The following is a 17,707-nucleotide window of genomic DNA, read 5'->3' on the forward strand; positions in this document are numbered from 1 at the left end:
ATGCGCATTTCATATTTATTAATCTGAAAGAAACTGCCTTTAATTAAGTTGAATTACAGAAATACAACTATATAAGTTTTTGGATACATTTTTCCACATGTTCAATTGTGTAAATATTTTACTTAATTTTATCACTATACTGCCCAGAAATTTGTAAGTTTATGCAAAAAATTTTTAACAACAGAACAGTTTATCTTAACTTAAAAAAGTGAATAATAATGAATATATAAAGAAAAGCATTGCTTTATTTAACACCTTTACAATTAATAAAAATAGTAACAATTGATTTCTTACTTTTCATGAAAGTTATAAAACGAATTAACTAAAACGTTCAAATTATACAATTTAAATCCTACCATATAGCATTGTATCTTAAGGAACGAAGATACCAGCTATAAACAGAAACATTAAAATGTATTTAATATATTTTGATTACACATCTGGATTAGTTACACATCTGGAAAGAAAACCACATGACATTGTGATATTTTTTGACATAGTTGTCATATTACATAAAAAAAAAGAAAATTAATACTTACGTGTGAAAAATAATGCCCGGAATTTTTTTCGAGAATCTATTTATGCATCCATATGCAGTACAAGCTGACATACTTCAAAAAGAAAAGAAAAAAATGACAGACTTCCTTGCACAAGTCACGGTGATAACATGAAGATGGCCGCGAAGCTTCACCGTTTGAGTTGAACCTTCCCTCCTTCTATTCTAACCTCCTTTGTTGGATCACGTGACGTCTGCCCGCCATATTGCATCACGTGGTGTTCCTTTGGAATGACTCATCCTTTTCCCGCCATGCCGTGCGTGCTGAATCGCCGAGGCATTTATTAATTTTATTCGGTAAGTATTTATGAAGGATTTAATTAATTATTATTTAACTTACCTAATTAATTTATTAATCACGTGGTCTTTGGAGAACATCGGCCATTTTGTTTTGGACGGTGATTTATGCTGCCCTTCATGACAGTTTCAAAAATTGCGTGGGCCCGAACCCACGATGTCGAGATCTCCAGCTACGCGCTTTAACCACTAAGCCACGCTTTTGTTACCACAGAAGACTAAAAATTAGTACTTAGAAAAAAAAAGGCAAAGCGTTCAACGAGTTTACCGATCGAAAAGTTTCTTTTAAACGATGAAAGAGGGGTAGAAGACATATATTGTAATTTCTTAATTTTTTTTCGAACATTGATTACCTTCTTTAAGATATTATAAAGATTATTTTGTGCTCAATTTTTAATTAATATTTTCAATTTATCAAATGAATTTTTTCTTCTAAGTGGGTGATATTATTTTCGAATGGAAGAAATTTTTTAAAATTATTTATTATCTGCAGGGAAAGAGTTAAAATGATATTTTTACATCTGTACTGATTTTCTTGAAGCTATATTACTGCTGGCGCCATCTAGCGTCCAGAACATCATCTAAAAGTAATAGGATCGTAAAAAAATAATATGAAAATGTAATATATTTCCTTTTCACGGGGTACGAACTCGCTACCACCCAATAATTAATAAAAAGGGATTGAGGGGGACCGCATCCAAGTCTTTAAGCGATACCCCACAATTCCTTGGTTGATATGGTTCTTAATTATCTGCATAAGGTTTTTCCGTGCTCCGCCATCTTGGATTTCCTCTATAGCCGCCATTTTGAAGAATTTTCTTGGTGGGTAAATGACGTCACCCTTATCATGTTTGTGCATGATTTGGTTGGGAAATGGCGTCTGCCTTTTCACTCCCTTTGTGTAGACATCCGCGTAGGTGAACGAATACATTTCTGTGGACCAATCAGAAAGCAGAAAAATGATGTCATGCCCTCTTAACCAATCCGCGTATTCAGACAAAGTAAAAAGTTCGGAGCCGAGTTTCAACCGCTGGATTGCCTCCGAAATTCATTACTTGCTAAATTTTGGAAGTTGTTACCACGCGTTGCTTATTTAGTTTCGTGTTTGCTTTGTTGTACTGTTGTGCATAATGAAACGTCTAGCTGCAAATTCATGTTTATCATCAAAGAAGTTTTGCGGTGCTTCATATGATGAAACTGTGCTGAAGCTTGATTCTTTGCCAAAGAATATGTTTCATCTCGGAGGGGATATTTTTGTCACTGTATCGTGTTTTTTAGGTTTGACTCGTGTTCACGTTCGGAAATATGTGACTGATGACAACGATTTGCTACATCCTAGCAAAGATGGAGTTTCGCTTTCTCCTCTAGTATGGAAAGAATTGAGCGATCATACCAATACATTTGCTTCCTTTGAAGGTTCCGATAGTGTTTTTATTGTGAAGAAAGATGTGTGTGTTTGAAAACAAAATGTCAACGGTGAACTAATTATATCACTACAAAGATTGTTCCAAAGAAAAGATTTACGATTTGAATTTGTACCGGAACGTGTTCTGTTGAGGAAAGAACATTTACGCAAACTGGACTCCATATATAGCGAAATGTGTGGTGTCGCGAAGGAAACACTTATTTCTAAAACTCTTAACTATTTTGTGAAAAAGCAGGTGGTTGGTGATACACATTTTGAATTGAATGAATATGCTGGTGATCCAGACCGTCCAAATGGATTTCATGAGCTGCAGGACTCTTTGTGTAAGTGTATTAAAAATTTATTTCTAAAAAAATTTCAGAACTTTTTGTGTGTTTTGGTTGCAAACAAGGGATTAATAATCAGCTCGGACATGAATGCTTATCAACAAGCCGTGCTGAAAAATGTGAAACTTATTTTGACCAGGCTTTGTTTACAGTTAATTGGCCTGAGATAGCAAATGACTTCATTCGTGAAAATGAATGTAATATAAATTTTAGTAAACTAATTGTTACTGATGACTTTTTTGATGTTATTAATGTAAATGATGTACTGAATATTATTCAAAATTTATATGTATGTGAAGAAACTAATTTGTTTAAAGATTTACTGAATAGTTCCTTTTGAAAAAATAAAATAAAATATTAGTTTTTATTCACTTTTTTGCATTGCTTTCTTTTTTGTTTCAAAATATTGTTTTGTTTTTTTTAAAAAAAATTGTATACTTTTTGAGTGACTCGGCATGAATTTTAATTTTCTAACTAAGAAAATACTAAATAGTTAATATTTTTAAAAAAGATGTTATTAGGATTAGGTGAAGCGGGGTATAAAAAAGTATAAATAAATGTTCACTTTGATTTATCATTTCATTTGGGTAGTGCTTGCCCGAGGATGAACATAACTTTTTCTGTTGATAAAAATTCCTGTTGTAATGTCAGAAATTCTGAATCTGACATATCGGGATCCAGCGCAGCCGGCAAGCTTCGGTGGTATAAATGCTTTACAACGTGTTTCTGGAGTAAAAAGCAAAGAAATCAAAAGATGGTTGCAGGCGAAAGATTCTTATACGCTTCACAGACCTCTGCGGCACAGATTCCAACGCAACCGAGTCATTGTAGGGGGCATCAACGTACAATTTCAGTCTGATTTAGTGGATATGCAATCGCTGGTATCTTTTAACAGTGGTTATAAATATTTACTGACGTGCATAGATATTTTTTCCAAATATGCTTGGGCTATCCCTCTCAAAGATAAAACAGCTGTGTCCATTAAATCTGCTTTCAAAAAGATATTTTCGGAACGTACACCCGAGTCTTTACAGACAGATGCAGGAAAAGAGTTTACCAATAAGCAAGTTCAAAATTTTTTGAAAAAGAAAAATATCCACTTTTTTACGACACACAATAATACAAAAGCTTCTGTCGTGGAACGGTTTAATAGGACCCTTAAAACTAAAATGTGGAAATACTTTACCGAAATGAATACACGAAGGTACATCGATGTTATAGATAAATTGATATCCAGTTATAACAACACATGGCATCGAAGTATTAAGACAGAACCTGCATCGGTTACGCTACAAAATCAAGAAAAAATTGGGAAACTTTGTACGGTCAGCAATCAGCACAAAAACCTGTTCCTTCAGATTTAAAGATTGGAGACACGGTACGCATCAGCCGCGAAAAAATGCTCTTCGAGAAAGGATACGAACAAAATTGGACAAGAGAAATTTTTACAATCCATAAAATAATTCGTCGAAATCCTATCGTCTATAAATTGAGATATTTAGCGGGAGAAGATATACAAGGAACCTTCTATAAACAAGAATTACAAAAAGTAGCGGACTGTGGGTACTATCCTGTCGAAAAGGTACTGAAGACAAGAAACCATTGGGGAAAATCAGAATACTTTGTTAAATTTCAGGGTTACCCTGAAAAATTTAATACTTGGGTTTCAAATTTGAAAATGATATAAAAACATGCGTACTGTATTTTACTTTTCATTTGAGCGAAAATGTCCTTCTACGTAACACTCATAAGCGATAGCTCTAGGAGATTTTTTCCAGACAACAAAATTTCTCGATTTATTACCCAACTACCGTCTCCTATTGATCTTAGTAATGGGGACTGGGAACTAGCTCTCCTAAATATTATTTACCCTCATTCATGGTATAATGTCGGAAAAGATAATAATTTATTTGGGTTTGCTGTTCACAATGGAGAACTGGAAGGACGGCATATTCCTCCTGGTTATTATGAAACGATACCGGACATATTAAGAGCTATGACTTTAGTTTCTCATAAAAACAAAATTGAATTTTCTTATCATAACATTACGAAAAGAGTAATGATAAAGACGGATGAACAAACAAAAGTTGTTCTTCACGGAGGACTAGCTGAGCTCTTAGGATTTGAACCGGGTGTTTACGAAGCAAGTGTCCAAAGTCCTTTCGTAGCGAATCCGAATGGTTTTTTCCCCGTTATGTATGTATACTGTGATTTAGTTGAACCACAAATCGTAGGTGACGTACAAGCCCCCCTTCTGAAAATTGTAACAGTGGAAGGGAAAGACGGAGAGATTATTGACAAACATTACTCTCGACGTTTTTATTTACCAGTGATTCGCCAACATTTTCAAACGATTGAAATCGAAATAAGATCTCATTCGGGGAGTCTGGTGCCGTTTGAAGGAGGTAAAGTTTTCATAGTGCTCCACTTTCGTTTTTGACAAATTCTATAAAAAGCTTTAGCAAAAGAAAAAATTATTCATTCATAGTGTAAACGTTCTAAAAGCTGTATCAAAAATGCTCATTCCATATGCTTGTTGCACCAAACACTTTGAGGATTATTATGTGGGACAAACTGGAAAAGGTCTGCCGTATTATCAGGGAATGGTTTTACAGAAAGGATACGGAATAGGTGGATTTTTTGCGAAACTTTTCCGTAGTGCCATGCCATTTTTAATTAAGGGAGCAAAAACTGTTGGAAAAGAAGCTCTACGTTCAGGAACGCAAATTGCAAACGATGTGATATCAGGAGAAAATTTTAAATCAGCCTTTAAAACCAGATCTAAAGAAAGTGGAAAAAAATTAGCAAGGAAAGCAGTTCAAAAAGCAATTGAGATGATTGGTCACGGAAAGTTTAAAAGGAAACGCAAATCTCCCAAACGCTTCATTTCGTCTAAAGCCAGGAAAGTGCAAAGACGTGACATTTTCAACTCATAATGGCTTTCCTCTTAAAAGATTCTCCAGAATGCGCCAAATCTGAACTCGATTTATTTACATTACCTCCAACCCAAACAGTTATAGAAAGAGGACAATGGATAGAATTTCATCCCCTTGCGAATGTGTCGGATGGAAGTCCTGTCGAATTCAATGTCGCGGGTAGTGGCGATGACTATTTGGATTTATCTCAAACTCAGTTATACGTCAAAGTTAAAATTTTGAAAAGCAATGGCGGCTCTCTCGGAAAAGATGATAAAGTGGGACCCGTGAATTTGTTTCTGCACTCCCTCTTTTCTCAAGTTGATATAAGCTTAAATGAAAGACTTATTTCCTCCAGCAATAACACGTACCCTTACAGAGCCATCATAGAAAAATTACTTAATCATGGTTTTGATACGAAAACTTCTCAATTATCATCAGAATTATATTTTAAAGATACAGCAGGCCGTATGAATGTTTTTGATACTGCGGATAAGCAACCTAATGAGGGATTCAATAAAAGAGCAGAAGAATTTAAACTTAGTGCTACAGTGGATATGATTGGACGGCTACATCTAGATATGTTTCATCAAGAAAGACTTTTGTTGAACATGGTCGATATGAAAATTAAACTTATCCGCAGCAAACCGGAATTTTGTTTACTGTGGGAGGGGAATTTTAAAGTGTCATTGGAACATGCCTCATTATTTGTACGCAAAGTTCGAGTCAGTCCAGGTGTAATTTTAGGGCATGCAAAAAGTTTAGAAAAAGCGACAGCGAAATATCCTATCAACCGAGTGCTTTGCAAAGTGTATTCCATTCCATCAGGAAATATGAGTTTTGTTCAAGATAGTATTTTTACGGGCCAGATGCCTAAACGCTTAATTGTTGCTTGTGTCGATAATGATGCTTTCAACGGAAACTATAAAAAATCTCCCTTCGAATTTAAGCACAATCATATCAATTTTATTGGCATTTACGTAGATGGGCAACCTATGACTCACAATCCTCTTCAACCTGATTTCATGAATAAAACCTTTATTCGTGCTTATCAGAATTTATTTGCCAATGCAGAAAACCGAGGATTGTATCTTTCGAGATCAGAGTATCCAGAAGGATACTGCTTATTTCTTTTCGATCTATCACCTGACTTGTGTGATGGTTCTCACTTGAATTTAGTCCGTCATAGTAATTTGAGACTGGAGGTAAAATTCGGTTTCCCTCTGCCAATAACAACATCGTTAATAGTCTATGCAGAATTTGAAAACTTAATAGAAATCAATAAATCTAGAAATATTATCTACGATTTTGGTAACTAATGAATTCTTCAGAAATTCATAGAATACTCTCTCATGACAAATGGACAGCAAAGTACTACACTGGAGTTTTCCCTTCAGATAAAATCCCAGATGTTCATCGTTTCCCAGCAGCTATTGTAGTCAACACTGATAAACACAACGAGAAAGGGACGCACTGGCTGGCTTTCTTCATTGAAAATAATCAGACTTTAGTATTTTTCGATTCTTATGGACTTCCTCCCATGACTTATGGTGATGACATAGCAAAATTTACTAGCAAGTTTAACTGTGTGACATGAAATCAAGTTTCTCTTCAGAGTGTAACATCAAATGTTTGTGGACAATATTGTGCTTATTATTTGTTAAAACGATGTCAAGGATTATGTTTGGAATCAATTGTATCTAATCTTTCTGTAAGAAATAGCGATTTTCATGTATTTCATTTTGTGAAGAAAAGGTATGGTGTAAAAATGATTTTTAAGAAATAAAATATTAATTTGCTTGGAATTTTAGTTTTGTCTTTCTTATTAATAAAGTGCAATTTACAATTTTCTTAAATAACTTTTCTTTTACCTTTTAGTTATAGAATAAATTTTAAAGGTTTCATTTAAGCTTAAAAATTATTTTCCATTGTAAATTACTGGAAAAAAAAAAGATTTATTTTACTCATGACATCTGCACATTTTTTAAGGAAAAAAAACTTACCTTTTTAAAAAAATCTGGATCATTTTTTTTCAACCTGAAATTAAAAAATATTTTTTCACACATAAAAACACACCAAATTTAACTAATATCTTTCTTTTTATTTAATATTTTATCCAAGAAGTTGAATACAATTTTCTTTTCTTTTTTACACATTTAGGTTTAGCATACATTGTAAACAGATACTTGTTTTTTACAAACTCCCTGGGAAAATCTACAACATCTAAGAATTTTTTAAACTCTTCATAACCTACAGGCTTGGTCTGTTGATTTCTTAACAAATAATTCACCAAGTCTTGAACATTAGAATTATTAATTTTAACTTGGTTCATGATTAATTCTTTAGATGGAGTCCATGTAATAATATCATTGTGAAGTTTTAAAAAGTCTATAATTCTTTTGGCAATGTTCTTAAATTTCACTGGAGCGGAATTCACAATTTCTTCTTCCATGGTAAACTTTTTCTCTTCTTCTTTGCTAAGCTGAACACTTTCTTGTGTTTCTGATTTTAATTGGGGAAATGTTACATATTTTTGAAGTATTTGAAGGTATTGCTTGGCTTTTTCATCTTCGGATAACTTCTCGTTTAAAATGGTGCTCATTTGCTGATCTAAATCTGATAAATGGTTTTCAGCAAATTCTAATTCTTGATCCGAGGGTACAAGGATAAATTTACGAGCGAACTCCATTAATTAATGTGCTCAGTACAGAAACTGCGGCAGGAATGAGCAACGAAAGAAATCCATCACCTTTTTGTACCAATAGTCTCCGTTTTTTAAATAAGGGTATCTTTTTATCACCTAATGTACGCAAAGTCCGTTTATATACGGCCAGTTTACGTTTCTGTCTTTTAGACAAAGGAACGTTACCCTGTAATACATTTAAAGCGCATTCACATACACTTTTAATAACACTATAGGGACATTTTCTTAGAAGAGTTTTCTTTACTTTACTTTTGCCTAGGAGTTTAAGATGTTCCAGGCTCGACATCTGGACCTCAAATGATTGGTACTTTAACAATTCCTTCTCTTTTATAAAGGTCGCATAAGCAACCGCTTTTTGTGCAGATCTTATATTTTAGGACATTTTTTAAATAATCTAATTTAAAAAAAAAAAAAAATTCGTTGTGGCGAATTTTATTCTTTTACAATGTAAAAGAGAGTTTTAAATTTTAAAAAACCTACATATTAAATCACTGAAGGAGAAAACTTGTTGAGTGCAACAGCAACTAACGGAGTTCATAAACAAAATGCTTATCTGAAGGGAAAATGCCTGTACGTAAGCTTAACATTTCTTGGGTTTCTGGTCTTAAATCTATTAGTAAATAACTGTAAGGGGTTGAAGTTGCATCCTGGAAGACTTCCTGAAAAGCCTTTGTTTTCCCGGGGAACATCTGCCTTGCCAAATGTACGACTTGACATTTATCTCTAGGATTTTTGAACAGTATCATGTAATGACAATTCAAATGAATGGTTCGCATCTCTTTACCCTGCTGAAATAAATTTTGAACGATAAATATTATAGAAAGATTTCGGTGATGGCTTCCTTTCGTAAAAAGTTTACTTAAACGAGTATCGCTCGCTAACTCAGACATTAAATCATCAATGATAATTAGTGCATTTTGCAGGGAATTGAGGTTCGATGGTAGTCCTTCTTCAAACTGCACATTTTTCATTTTACTAAAAATAGGTTGATATGCTCCATAGCAATAAATTATACGCTGAGGCATAGGAGAAAGCAGACTTTCTTCGATGACTCGTTTCACAAAATATGTCTTACCGGATCCTGTCGGACCGCTGATGAGAGATGTGGAAGGGTGTTTCAACACAGGCCACTCCATTTTTGGGGTACTGATGATCTTCAGAAATGTGTGAAGCTTTATATACTCCTCTCGTTTAAGAAAAGGCTAAAAAAAAAAAGAAAAGAAAAAAAGTCAACCACACAATTTTAAAATTTTACTGCAAAATATAATTTTTTTAACATTAATTCAACAATAACCCTGCAATGAAATAAAATAAATGAGATGCATACCACTTAAAATCCATAGGGAACAGTAGTTAGATCTTCTTTTAGGAGTCTTTTGTTGTAAACAATTTTGTACAGTTTTGTTTCTGCCTTAGTTAAAACTTTCCTCTTTTTGGCATCTCTCATGATTTTATGTTCATCGTACATGGCGATTGTTGTTTTTCGATCCGTCGAGCACACTAAATTCTTAATCTCCAAAAAATTTAAAATCTGTTGATTTTTAAAGTTGAGGGAGAAACCTCGAACTTTACAGCAAGTCATTCCTCGGGCTGTTACATAAGCGTAATTTTTAGGGCCTCCTGAATGGGGGAAAAATATGCTACAGAAACTACAAGAATAAAAGATCAACCTAATAAAAAATAAAAATAAAGATGAAGCTCACCAGAGACAAATGTAGTAATAGTATCTCCATTGCGTTCATCTGTAAAATCCCCCAAAAAATTACCCAGAGGCGGATCGTTGGTAAAATCGCTTGCGTATATAATTGAATCCGTGTCATGATACAACACAGCACGGCCCAACTTCTCCATTTCACTGTAAAGCTTTAACCGTGCCCATGCGGTAGTAAAAGCTGCCAAGAACACATTTGTGGATGTGTCCTGTGGAACAAAATAATGTTTATAGTCCCATTGCACAGCAGCTACTTCAGGAGTCGGAAAATATAAGTCTTTGATCTGGAGGAAAAGTTAGCAGGTTGCAAGATTAATCATTTAAAAATATACATCTTAATTTACATTAGAAAATAAAATTACAAAACTTACATTTTTTTGTTGGATCTGCTAATAATTTATTGAAATCAGGTAATGTATGAACATAAGTCAAACGTATCTTGTTCAGGTTCATTCCCCATCTTTAAAGAAAAAAAATATATAAGAAAAGAATGAGCATTTTTTTAAGAAATAATAAATGATATATAGATGTGAAACAACTCTTTCTATTAAAAACATTATAATAATTATTTACCGCCCCCAGAAGCTGTTCAAAGCCAATTTGGCTACTTGCCGTCTTCCAGGATTCTTCTTAATATTAAATTCATCAAGCTGCACACCCTCTCGCTCAAAATAGGCTTCAATGTAGCGTTTTCGTTCGGTCGAGCTTACACAATCGGCTGGCCAGCCGCTGCTTTCTTGTTTTATTTTTAAAAACAAGTTGATATAAGATTGAAATAGAGTATCCGTAAATTGAGAAAAATGGTACACTTCATAAATCTGAAAAAAAAAAGATAGTGGGAATATGAATATAATAATATACAATAAAAATACATGCTGTGACATTTATAACACATTCAATAATACTAATAATTAACCAAAATACTTACCTTTGTTATACAGTAACCTTTTTTCACTGCTAATTTGACTTCTTCAGTCACCCATGTGCCAATGATGGCTCTCTCATCATCTGAGTGCTGGCAAATGCCTTGATACATTAATTCAGCACAAGTCTTGCAGAGGGGAAACATCAGTTTATTTTGTGCTCTGTACGGCAATACGGGGAGGTATAAACCTCCAGGAGGAAGTATTCGGCACTTAATAATACCGAAATAGTTTTCCAAGGCATCAAAATTTTCAGTAATAATATTAGGGTGTCCGACGGGGTACAAACAGTATTTATTGACCTAGGAAAAATTGAAAAAATATGAATAATCGGAAAAGCGATTTTCTTTTTAAATAAGACATGCGCGTTTAATAAGATTATTTTATGCCAAAACATAGAAAAAAAAGTATTTACCCATGGATACAGTGAAGTGAAATCCACATACTTTGCATCACCCTCATAATACAGCTGAATGGCATTTGTCCGCCCGCCGAAGAAAGAGTCTTTAGGATTCAATCGATCCTGAAGCTCGTGACTTAGAAGAAAATATTTTACTTTTTCATCTGTTTTCTTTTTCATCTCAAACTCATGCTCCCACATTTCAATTACATTATACCCTCGATCACGTAGCTGGTAAGTCTTGTCTACCGTTTGTTGTCGCAATGTCGACATGGGTAATTTTGTTATGGGGTGGAGTGCATCTCCGTCAAAACAGGTGGAGCAACCGTGAAAGAAACATCCCTGCGATAGTTAAAAATTTTTTCGTATAATACCAATAAATAAATAAATTAAATAATATATTTATAAATAAATAAATATTGAACTCTTACGTAGTATTGATAAACACTATTTGTTTCTTTGCAATATCCGTCTACAGATATACCATCCAATCGTCTTTCTCCTTTTCCGTTCAAAGCGTGTTCGATTTCAATGCTCTCTTTTTGGGCAATAAAATCAAGCCAACGAATACAGTCAGGACTATGATTCGTGCGATTGATAAAACCTCCTACAGGTATCATTGCGATGGTATTAGGTATTATGTGTCGGGAACTGTAAACCGCCATACACGCTGATGCAATGGTTATGTAACTGAAAATAAAACGGACAAGAAAAGTGTAAATCATATATACATAAAGTATACATGCACGTATACAATACGTTGTTACAAAATGACAAAACCATGTAAAAGAAAAGTTTTGTAAAATACAAAAGGGGTCTACTCCTGTAATTTCTAAAAACTGATTTCTAAATTCAACGCAACATCTACGAAGGATATCAACATCTGATCTGAAAACGAAAAGAGTAAATAAATAAATAAAACATGGTACCAAAAAAAATACTCCTAAAAGACGGATCATAATGAAGGATTAGAAATAGATTGTTGATACAAACCGGCAATACGTGAGAATTTCTTCTTGGAAATCAAATATATCCTTCTCGTGTTCTTTATGCCATTCCAAAAAGGAGGTTCGCACCGCACTAGTCATACAATCAGGATTGTAGTACTTAGGCTCAGGTAAAAATCCCACATAATTTTGATTTTCTTTCTTGTTGAAAAGGTGCGGAAAATATCCTTTTTTTAGTTCTGTAAGGCCGAAACAAGCAGGCAGCTTTGAGAGAGCCATCGGCAGGAAATTAAAAGAATCAATAAGTTTTATGTTGAGGGCGGTATGGGTGATTACCATCACTTTAGAGCCATTAGGGATTACTTCAGGTGCCGTACCCTGTTCTAAAAGCCATGCCATTATAAACTTATCAGGTTCAATGTTTCTTCTAACCTTCTTCGGAAACATACAATGACCTGACTAGAACAGAGAGCTTACGAAAGCTATGTTCACTAATTGTAGTAAGTAGACAGGATACAGACGAAGGGTATCAAAACCCTTTATTTTTTTCTTTATATACAATGGCTTCCGTACTTCGGAATACAATGACCCTCCACTCGGGGTCTAACTTAAAAGATATCAAAATAAAACTAAACTCTAATTTAACTTTAGAATAAGATTGGCCTTATAATAACAGAAAGCGTATGTAGCACAGAGACTGTGAACACTACAATACGTTTAATTTATCAAGAGGATTAAAACCTCTGGCCTGGAAGGCAAAGTAGCAACTGCGTAACTTCTAAGGTAAGCGGCCTGCTTCGAACTCACGGCTTCCTCTCTTTTGCTTGGCAAAAAGGCCACACTTAAATACTTGGCGTTCGCCAGACAACTTTGCATAAACTCCTTCACGCTTATAATTCTGGCCGGAAGTAGAAAATAAGAAGTGATAGTAAAGATTTAAAATAAAATAAACGTTAGTAAAACTTAAGATCCTTACATACTTCCCGCCAGAGTTAATTAGTTTTAAACTGAGGTCTAAAACGACCTTGTTGAAAACTTTTAGCTCTAGAAACTAACGCGAGGCCAACCTTTAACAATCATAACTTAGCTAGAAACTAGAAAATTTTAAAAGAAAGAAATTTGTTACAATAGCAGCTCCCGGAATATACAACAATCTTTTTTCTTTTTCATCTGTACTGCATCAAAACAGGAGCTTTATTCAATTCTGGTTCCTTCCAGAGATCTGGAAGGAAAACTAGTTTAATGAAATGTTACAGAATGACATTGTAAATAACATATAGAATATACTTTTCTTAACATTCTTATTTCATTCATGACTATTTTAATTATCTCTCCCCGTGCTCTCTGACATGTGTTGTAAAAACACCAAACACGAATGTGTTTCTGTCTATGTGTTCAACACTTCCTCCTACAATGAAAACACTAACGTGTTAAAATTCAACATACGAGACCTCTTAACACACCCTAATTTCAACTCTAGACCCTGAGGTACTATTCTGAAAGTGGCTAACTCTAAAGTGTAGCGTCAGAGAGCCTAACTACATCATTCAACCTTTAACACATATTCACCATGATTTAATCTTTACAGTCACACGAATAACAAATTTTTAACATTACTTTCACTTTTACCATATCACGGTATTTCTAAACATTCAAAATAACAGTTCACATGTATACAAGAACATATCAAGATGCCGTTAATTTTACACATTTGAAAACATACATTAGTAGTACATTGTTAACTTCTATTCTTTTCAAAGCAAGTGCCAATTCTTTCTACATTGAAATAATACTACATTTCAAAAAGTCTTTCAGACTAAAACGTCTTTCTTGTTAGAATGTTTTAAATAAAATTTATACAATAACTTTTTACAATATTTAAGTCTTTATACAACGCTATTATACATCAACTTTAGTTTTACGCGCGAGTAATTGAAAAACATAATAAGAAAATCGGTCGCAACTCATTTCTCGCCCTTTTGGCGATAAAGGTAGACCTCGCATGAGGTAAAACTTCTTGAAATCTGCCACTTGCAGTAAGAATGAAAGATTAACTTAAGTTTGTAAAGTAACATAAAATTTTACTTATCTTTGTAATATTCAGACATCCTTTTCTGGGCCCAGTCTTTAAAGGTGCTGCAGACCGTAGCTTGGTTGATCCTCCTTCTTGTACGGGCTCGCCCTTCAGTGCTTTCCTCTGGAAGCTTCCGTTTTTCACCACTACGGCCACCCTTGGACATCTTCCTTCTGTCCTCTGCTTGTGGTCTTGGCCGTTTGAAGGCAGCTGGTCTTGGTGGAACCGGGAAACTTCTGTCGTGATCCTGCTTGGACCTCGTTGTTGGCCGTTCAAATTTTTCTTGTACTTTTTCCTCCGCCGCTGATGGCCCTTCCGCAGTTCGGCGACTTTTGCTGCGGAGAGTTCTGTCGGATGAGTCAATCTTCCGTTTCACAGCCGGGTTATAGTTGCCGTCCTTTCTCCCGGTCTTTTCCACATACGTCGTCCTTCTCCCTTCTTCATTCTGGGGGTGTTCGTGAACTCTGTTTTTTGGACGGTGGAACGGCTTCTTTTTCTTTGTACCTTCAATTTTTCCGCGGGGCAATTTTCTTTTCACTTGCTTCTGTCTCTCATTGGCTTGCCCTTGTACTTGTCGTTTTCCCACCTCTGGAACTTGTACCTGCGGTGTCTGCCGTACCGGATCCTGCAAAAGATCTGAAAAGATTTGCATTTTATTACGGTCATAGAATGGTTTTATCTGGTCAATGTTTGCGGAACAGGTTTCACCATTTCTTGCCTTTAATACTACAACAGCGTGAGTTATTTTTTCTATAACATATGGTCCTTCAAAGCGTGGAAAAAATTTGGCAGTTTTATCTTCTGGTGCTGAAGAAAGTGAATGCTTAATTTTTAGTACTTCATCCCCTACTTTATAAGTTACTCCCCGTCGTTTCAAGTCATAATACAATTTTTGTTTTCTTTGTGCTACTTCCGTATTCTTTTTTGCTTCTTTTATTAGTTTTTCTATATCACCCATTTTAAATTCTGGGGCTCTTTGTTGCACATAAAATAGTTTATCTAACGGTGTTATAACCTTTCTGCCTAGAAATAACTCAGCAGGAGTTTTGCCCGTTGTATCATGTTTTGCGGTCCTAAGGGCGAAAGCAAATTCATTGACATAGTTATCCCAGCTTTTATGAAAATTTTTAACATAACTACGGATAATTTTCACTATATTTCTGTTGACCCGTTCCGCTATATTTGATTGCGGCCGATACGGGACCATTTTTAAATGACGTATGCCCAGTTTTTTCCACATGTCTTCAAATATATTACTTACAAATTGAGGACCATTATCCGATATAACTTTTAGGGGCGCCCCGTATTTTAAAATATATTTATTTAAAATAGAATCGGTAACTAATTTCGCGGAGGCTCGTTTTAAGGGAACAATTTCGGTCCATTTACTAAAATGATCAACTATAACAAGGAGATAGCGACATTTGTTTAACTGACTTTTTGGGAAAGGGCCCAATAAATCGATGCCGATTATTTCATTTGGAAATTCGGATTTAGTACTATTTAGAAACCCGGCCGGGCGGAAATTAATATAATTAACGGCTTGACATGTTGGGCAGGACTGGACATACGCCCTTGTTAACTTTTGCAGTTCAGGAAAGTAGACTGCCTCGCGTACGCGTTGAGTAGTTTTTCGAATACCAGCATGAGAAGCTAAAGGGCTGTCATGGAGCTCTTGCAGGATATTTAATCTAAGACTAGCTGGGATAACAGGTCGAAATTCGTTGTTGGAATTCGTAGTTTTTGTGTAGAATAATAGACCATCTATTAGTTCGTAATGGGCCGCCCTATTTCTTATCGCCACAATATCTTGGTGGCTAAAATTTTCAGGATCCTTCAAATACTCATAAATACTTCCAAACTCAGGATCCTTACCCAGTTCGGTTATTACAGTTTCTCGGGAATTTATTGTACACGCTGTCAGCATTGCAACTTTTACGGTATTACCCTGTTCGTCTAATTTAATTCGTGACAGGGCATCTGCTACGATATTTTCCTTTCCGAGGGTATGCTTGATTACCAGATTATATTCTTGCAGCTTGAGTGCCCATCTTATTAACCTTGGGGATAAATTTTTTCCAGAGTACAATCTAGTTACCGCCGCATGATCAGAATATACTGTTATCGGCGCCTTTCCAAAATAGACTCGGAACTTTTGCACTGCTAACAGAACTGCAAGTGCCTCTCTCTCGGTCGCGGAATAGTTTCTTTGTGTTTGATTTAAAGTTCGGCTAAAAAATGCTACTGGCTGCTGATTTTGCGAAAGTACCGCTCCTACCGCATAATCCGAAGCATCCGCTGAAATTTCTAAATTTTCATCCTTTTCAGGAAATTTCAACACAGGGGCTTGCGTTAATGCTTGTTTTAATTTTTCGAAAGCACTATTGGCTTCGGCCGTCCACGAGAATCTTGCCTTTTTCCTTTTTAATTTTAACAACGGCTCAGCGATAGCCGCAAAATCTTTTATAAAGGACCTATAATATGAACAAAGTCCTAGAAAAGAAGAGATCTTCTTTGCCGTGTTTGGAGTCGGATACTTTTGTACAGCGATTATTTTTGATTCATCTGTCTCGATCCCTTTTTGCGATATTTTGTAACCTAAATATTTTAATTCAGGGGCTGCAAATTTGCATTTTTCGACATTAACTTTTAGACCGGCCTCATTTAATAAAGAAAACACCTGTCTTAAATCCTGTACATGTTGGTCTAGATTATCACTAGTAATAATGATATCGTCTAAATAGATAAATGTGGACTTTCCGAGAACAGGTCTTAACACAATGTCCATGCATCGCTGAAATGTTGCTGGGGCGCCTGAAAGGCCAAACGGCATTCGCAAAAATGCATAAGTGCCAGACTTGGTTATAAAAGCAGTCTTAGGCACGTCCTCAGGCCTGATCCCTATTTGAAAATAACCATTCGTTAAGTCTAAAGTTGTCATAAATTTGGTTGATTTTATGTTCCTTAAAATTTCTTCTATAATCGGTAACGGATATACCGGATATTTCGTTATGGAATTTAATTTACGGTAATCAATAGCGAATCTCCACCTTTTTGGATGCTCCAAAGGATAATCATTATTTTTCTTACATAAAACCACCGGACTAGCATAACTACTTGAGATAGGCGTTACGATCTTTTTACGTAGCATATCGGTAATATGCCATTCTATAATTTTTTCCTTATTCTTATCATACCGGTATGGTTTTTGACGAACCGGCAATGCATCTCCGGTGTCAATACTATGGTTAGTAACCTGGGTAAATCCTGGAATATCACTAAATAAGGAAGCAAATTCACTTACCACTTGTCGGATTCTATCTTGCTCGTCATTAGGCAGGTGGTCGAGATTTAACCTTGGCGGTTCAACCTTTTCTACACGCACTGGTTTCATCGTCAGCTTAAGAGACGCTTCATTAAAATCCAGT

The 17,707-nt window shown here is 35.1% G+C and overlaps 2 protein-coding genes across 2 annotated transcripts; one reads left to right on the forward strand and one right to left on the reverse strand.

Moving 5' to 3' along the window:
• Positions 1–5,540: 5,540 nt before the first annotated feature.
• Positions 5,541–6,839, forward strand: LOC118203061 (uncharacterized protein F54H12.2-like). Its single transcript, XM_035375306.2, has one exon. It carries the CDS (start codon positions 5,541–5,543, stop codon positions 6,837–6,839), a length of 1,299 nt encoding a protein of 432 aa, XP_035231197.2.
• A 2,715-nt stretch (positions 6,840–9,554) lies between these two features.
• LOC146996124 (uncharacterized) lies at positions 9,555–11,028 on the reverse strand. Its single transcript, XM_085819755.1, has 5 exons — positions 10,864–11,028; positions 10,509–10,753; positions 10,311–10,395; positions 9,928–10,222; positions 9,555–9,844 (listed from the first exon to the last, which is right to left on the reverse strand). Exons 1-5 carry the CDS (start codon positions 11,002–11,004, stop codon positions 9,555–9,557), a joined length of 1,056 nt encoding a protein of 351 aa, XP_085675881.1. The 5' UTR covers positions 11,005–11,028.
• Positions 11,029–17,707: the final 6,679 nt, after the last annotated feature.

Source organism: Stegodyphus dumicola, chromosome 7, assembly GCF_044657685.1.
Source record: "Stegodyphus dumicola isolate Sdum_Otavi_A_Nest chromosome 7, ASM4465768v1".
Classification (NCBI taxonomy): domain Eukaryota; kingdom Metazoa; phylum Arthropoda; class Arachnida; order Araneae; family Eresidae; genus Stegodyphus; species Stegodyphus dumicola.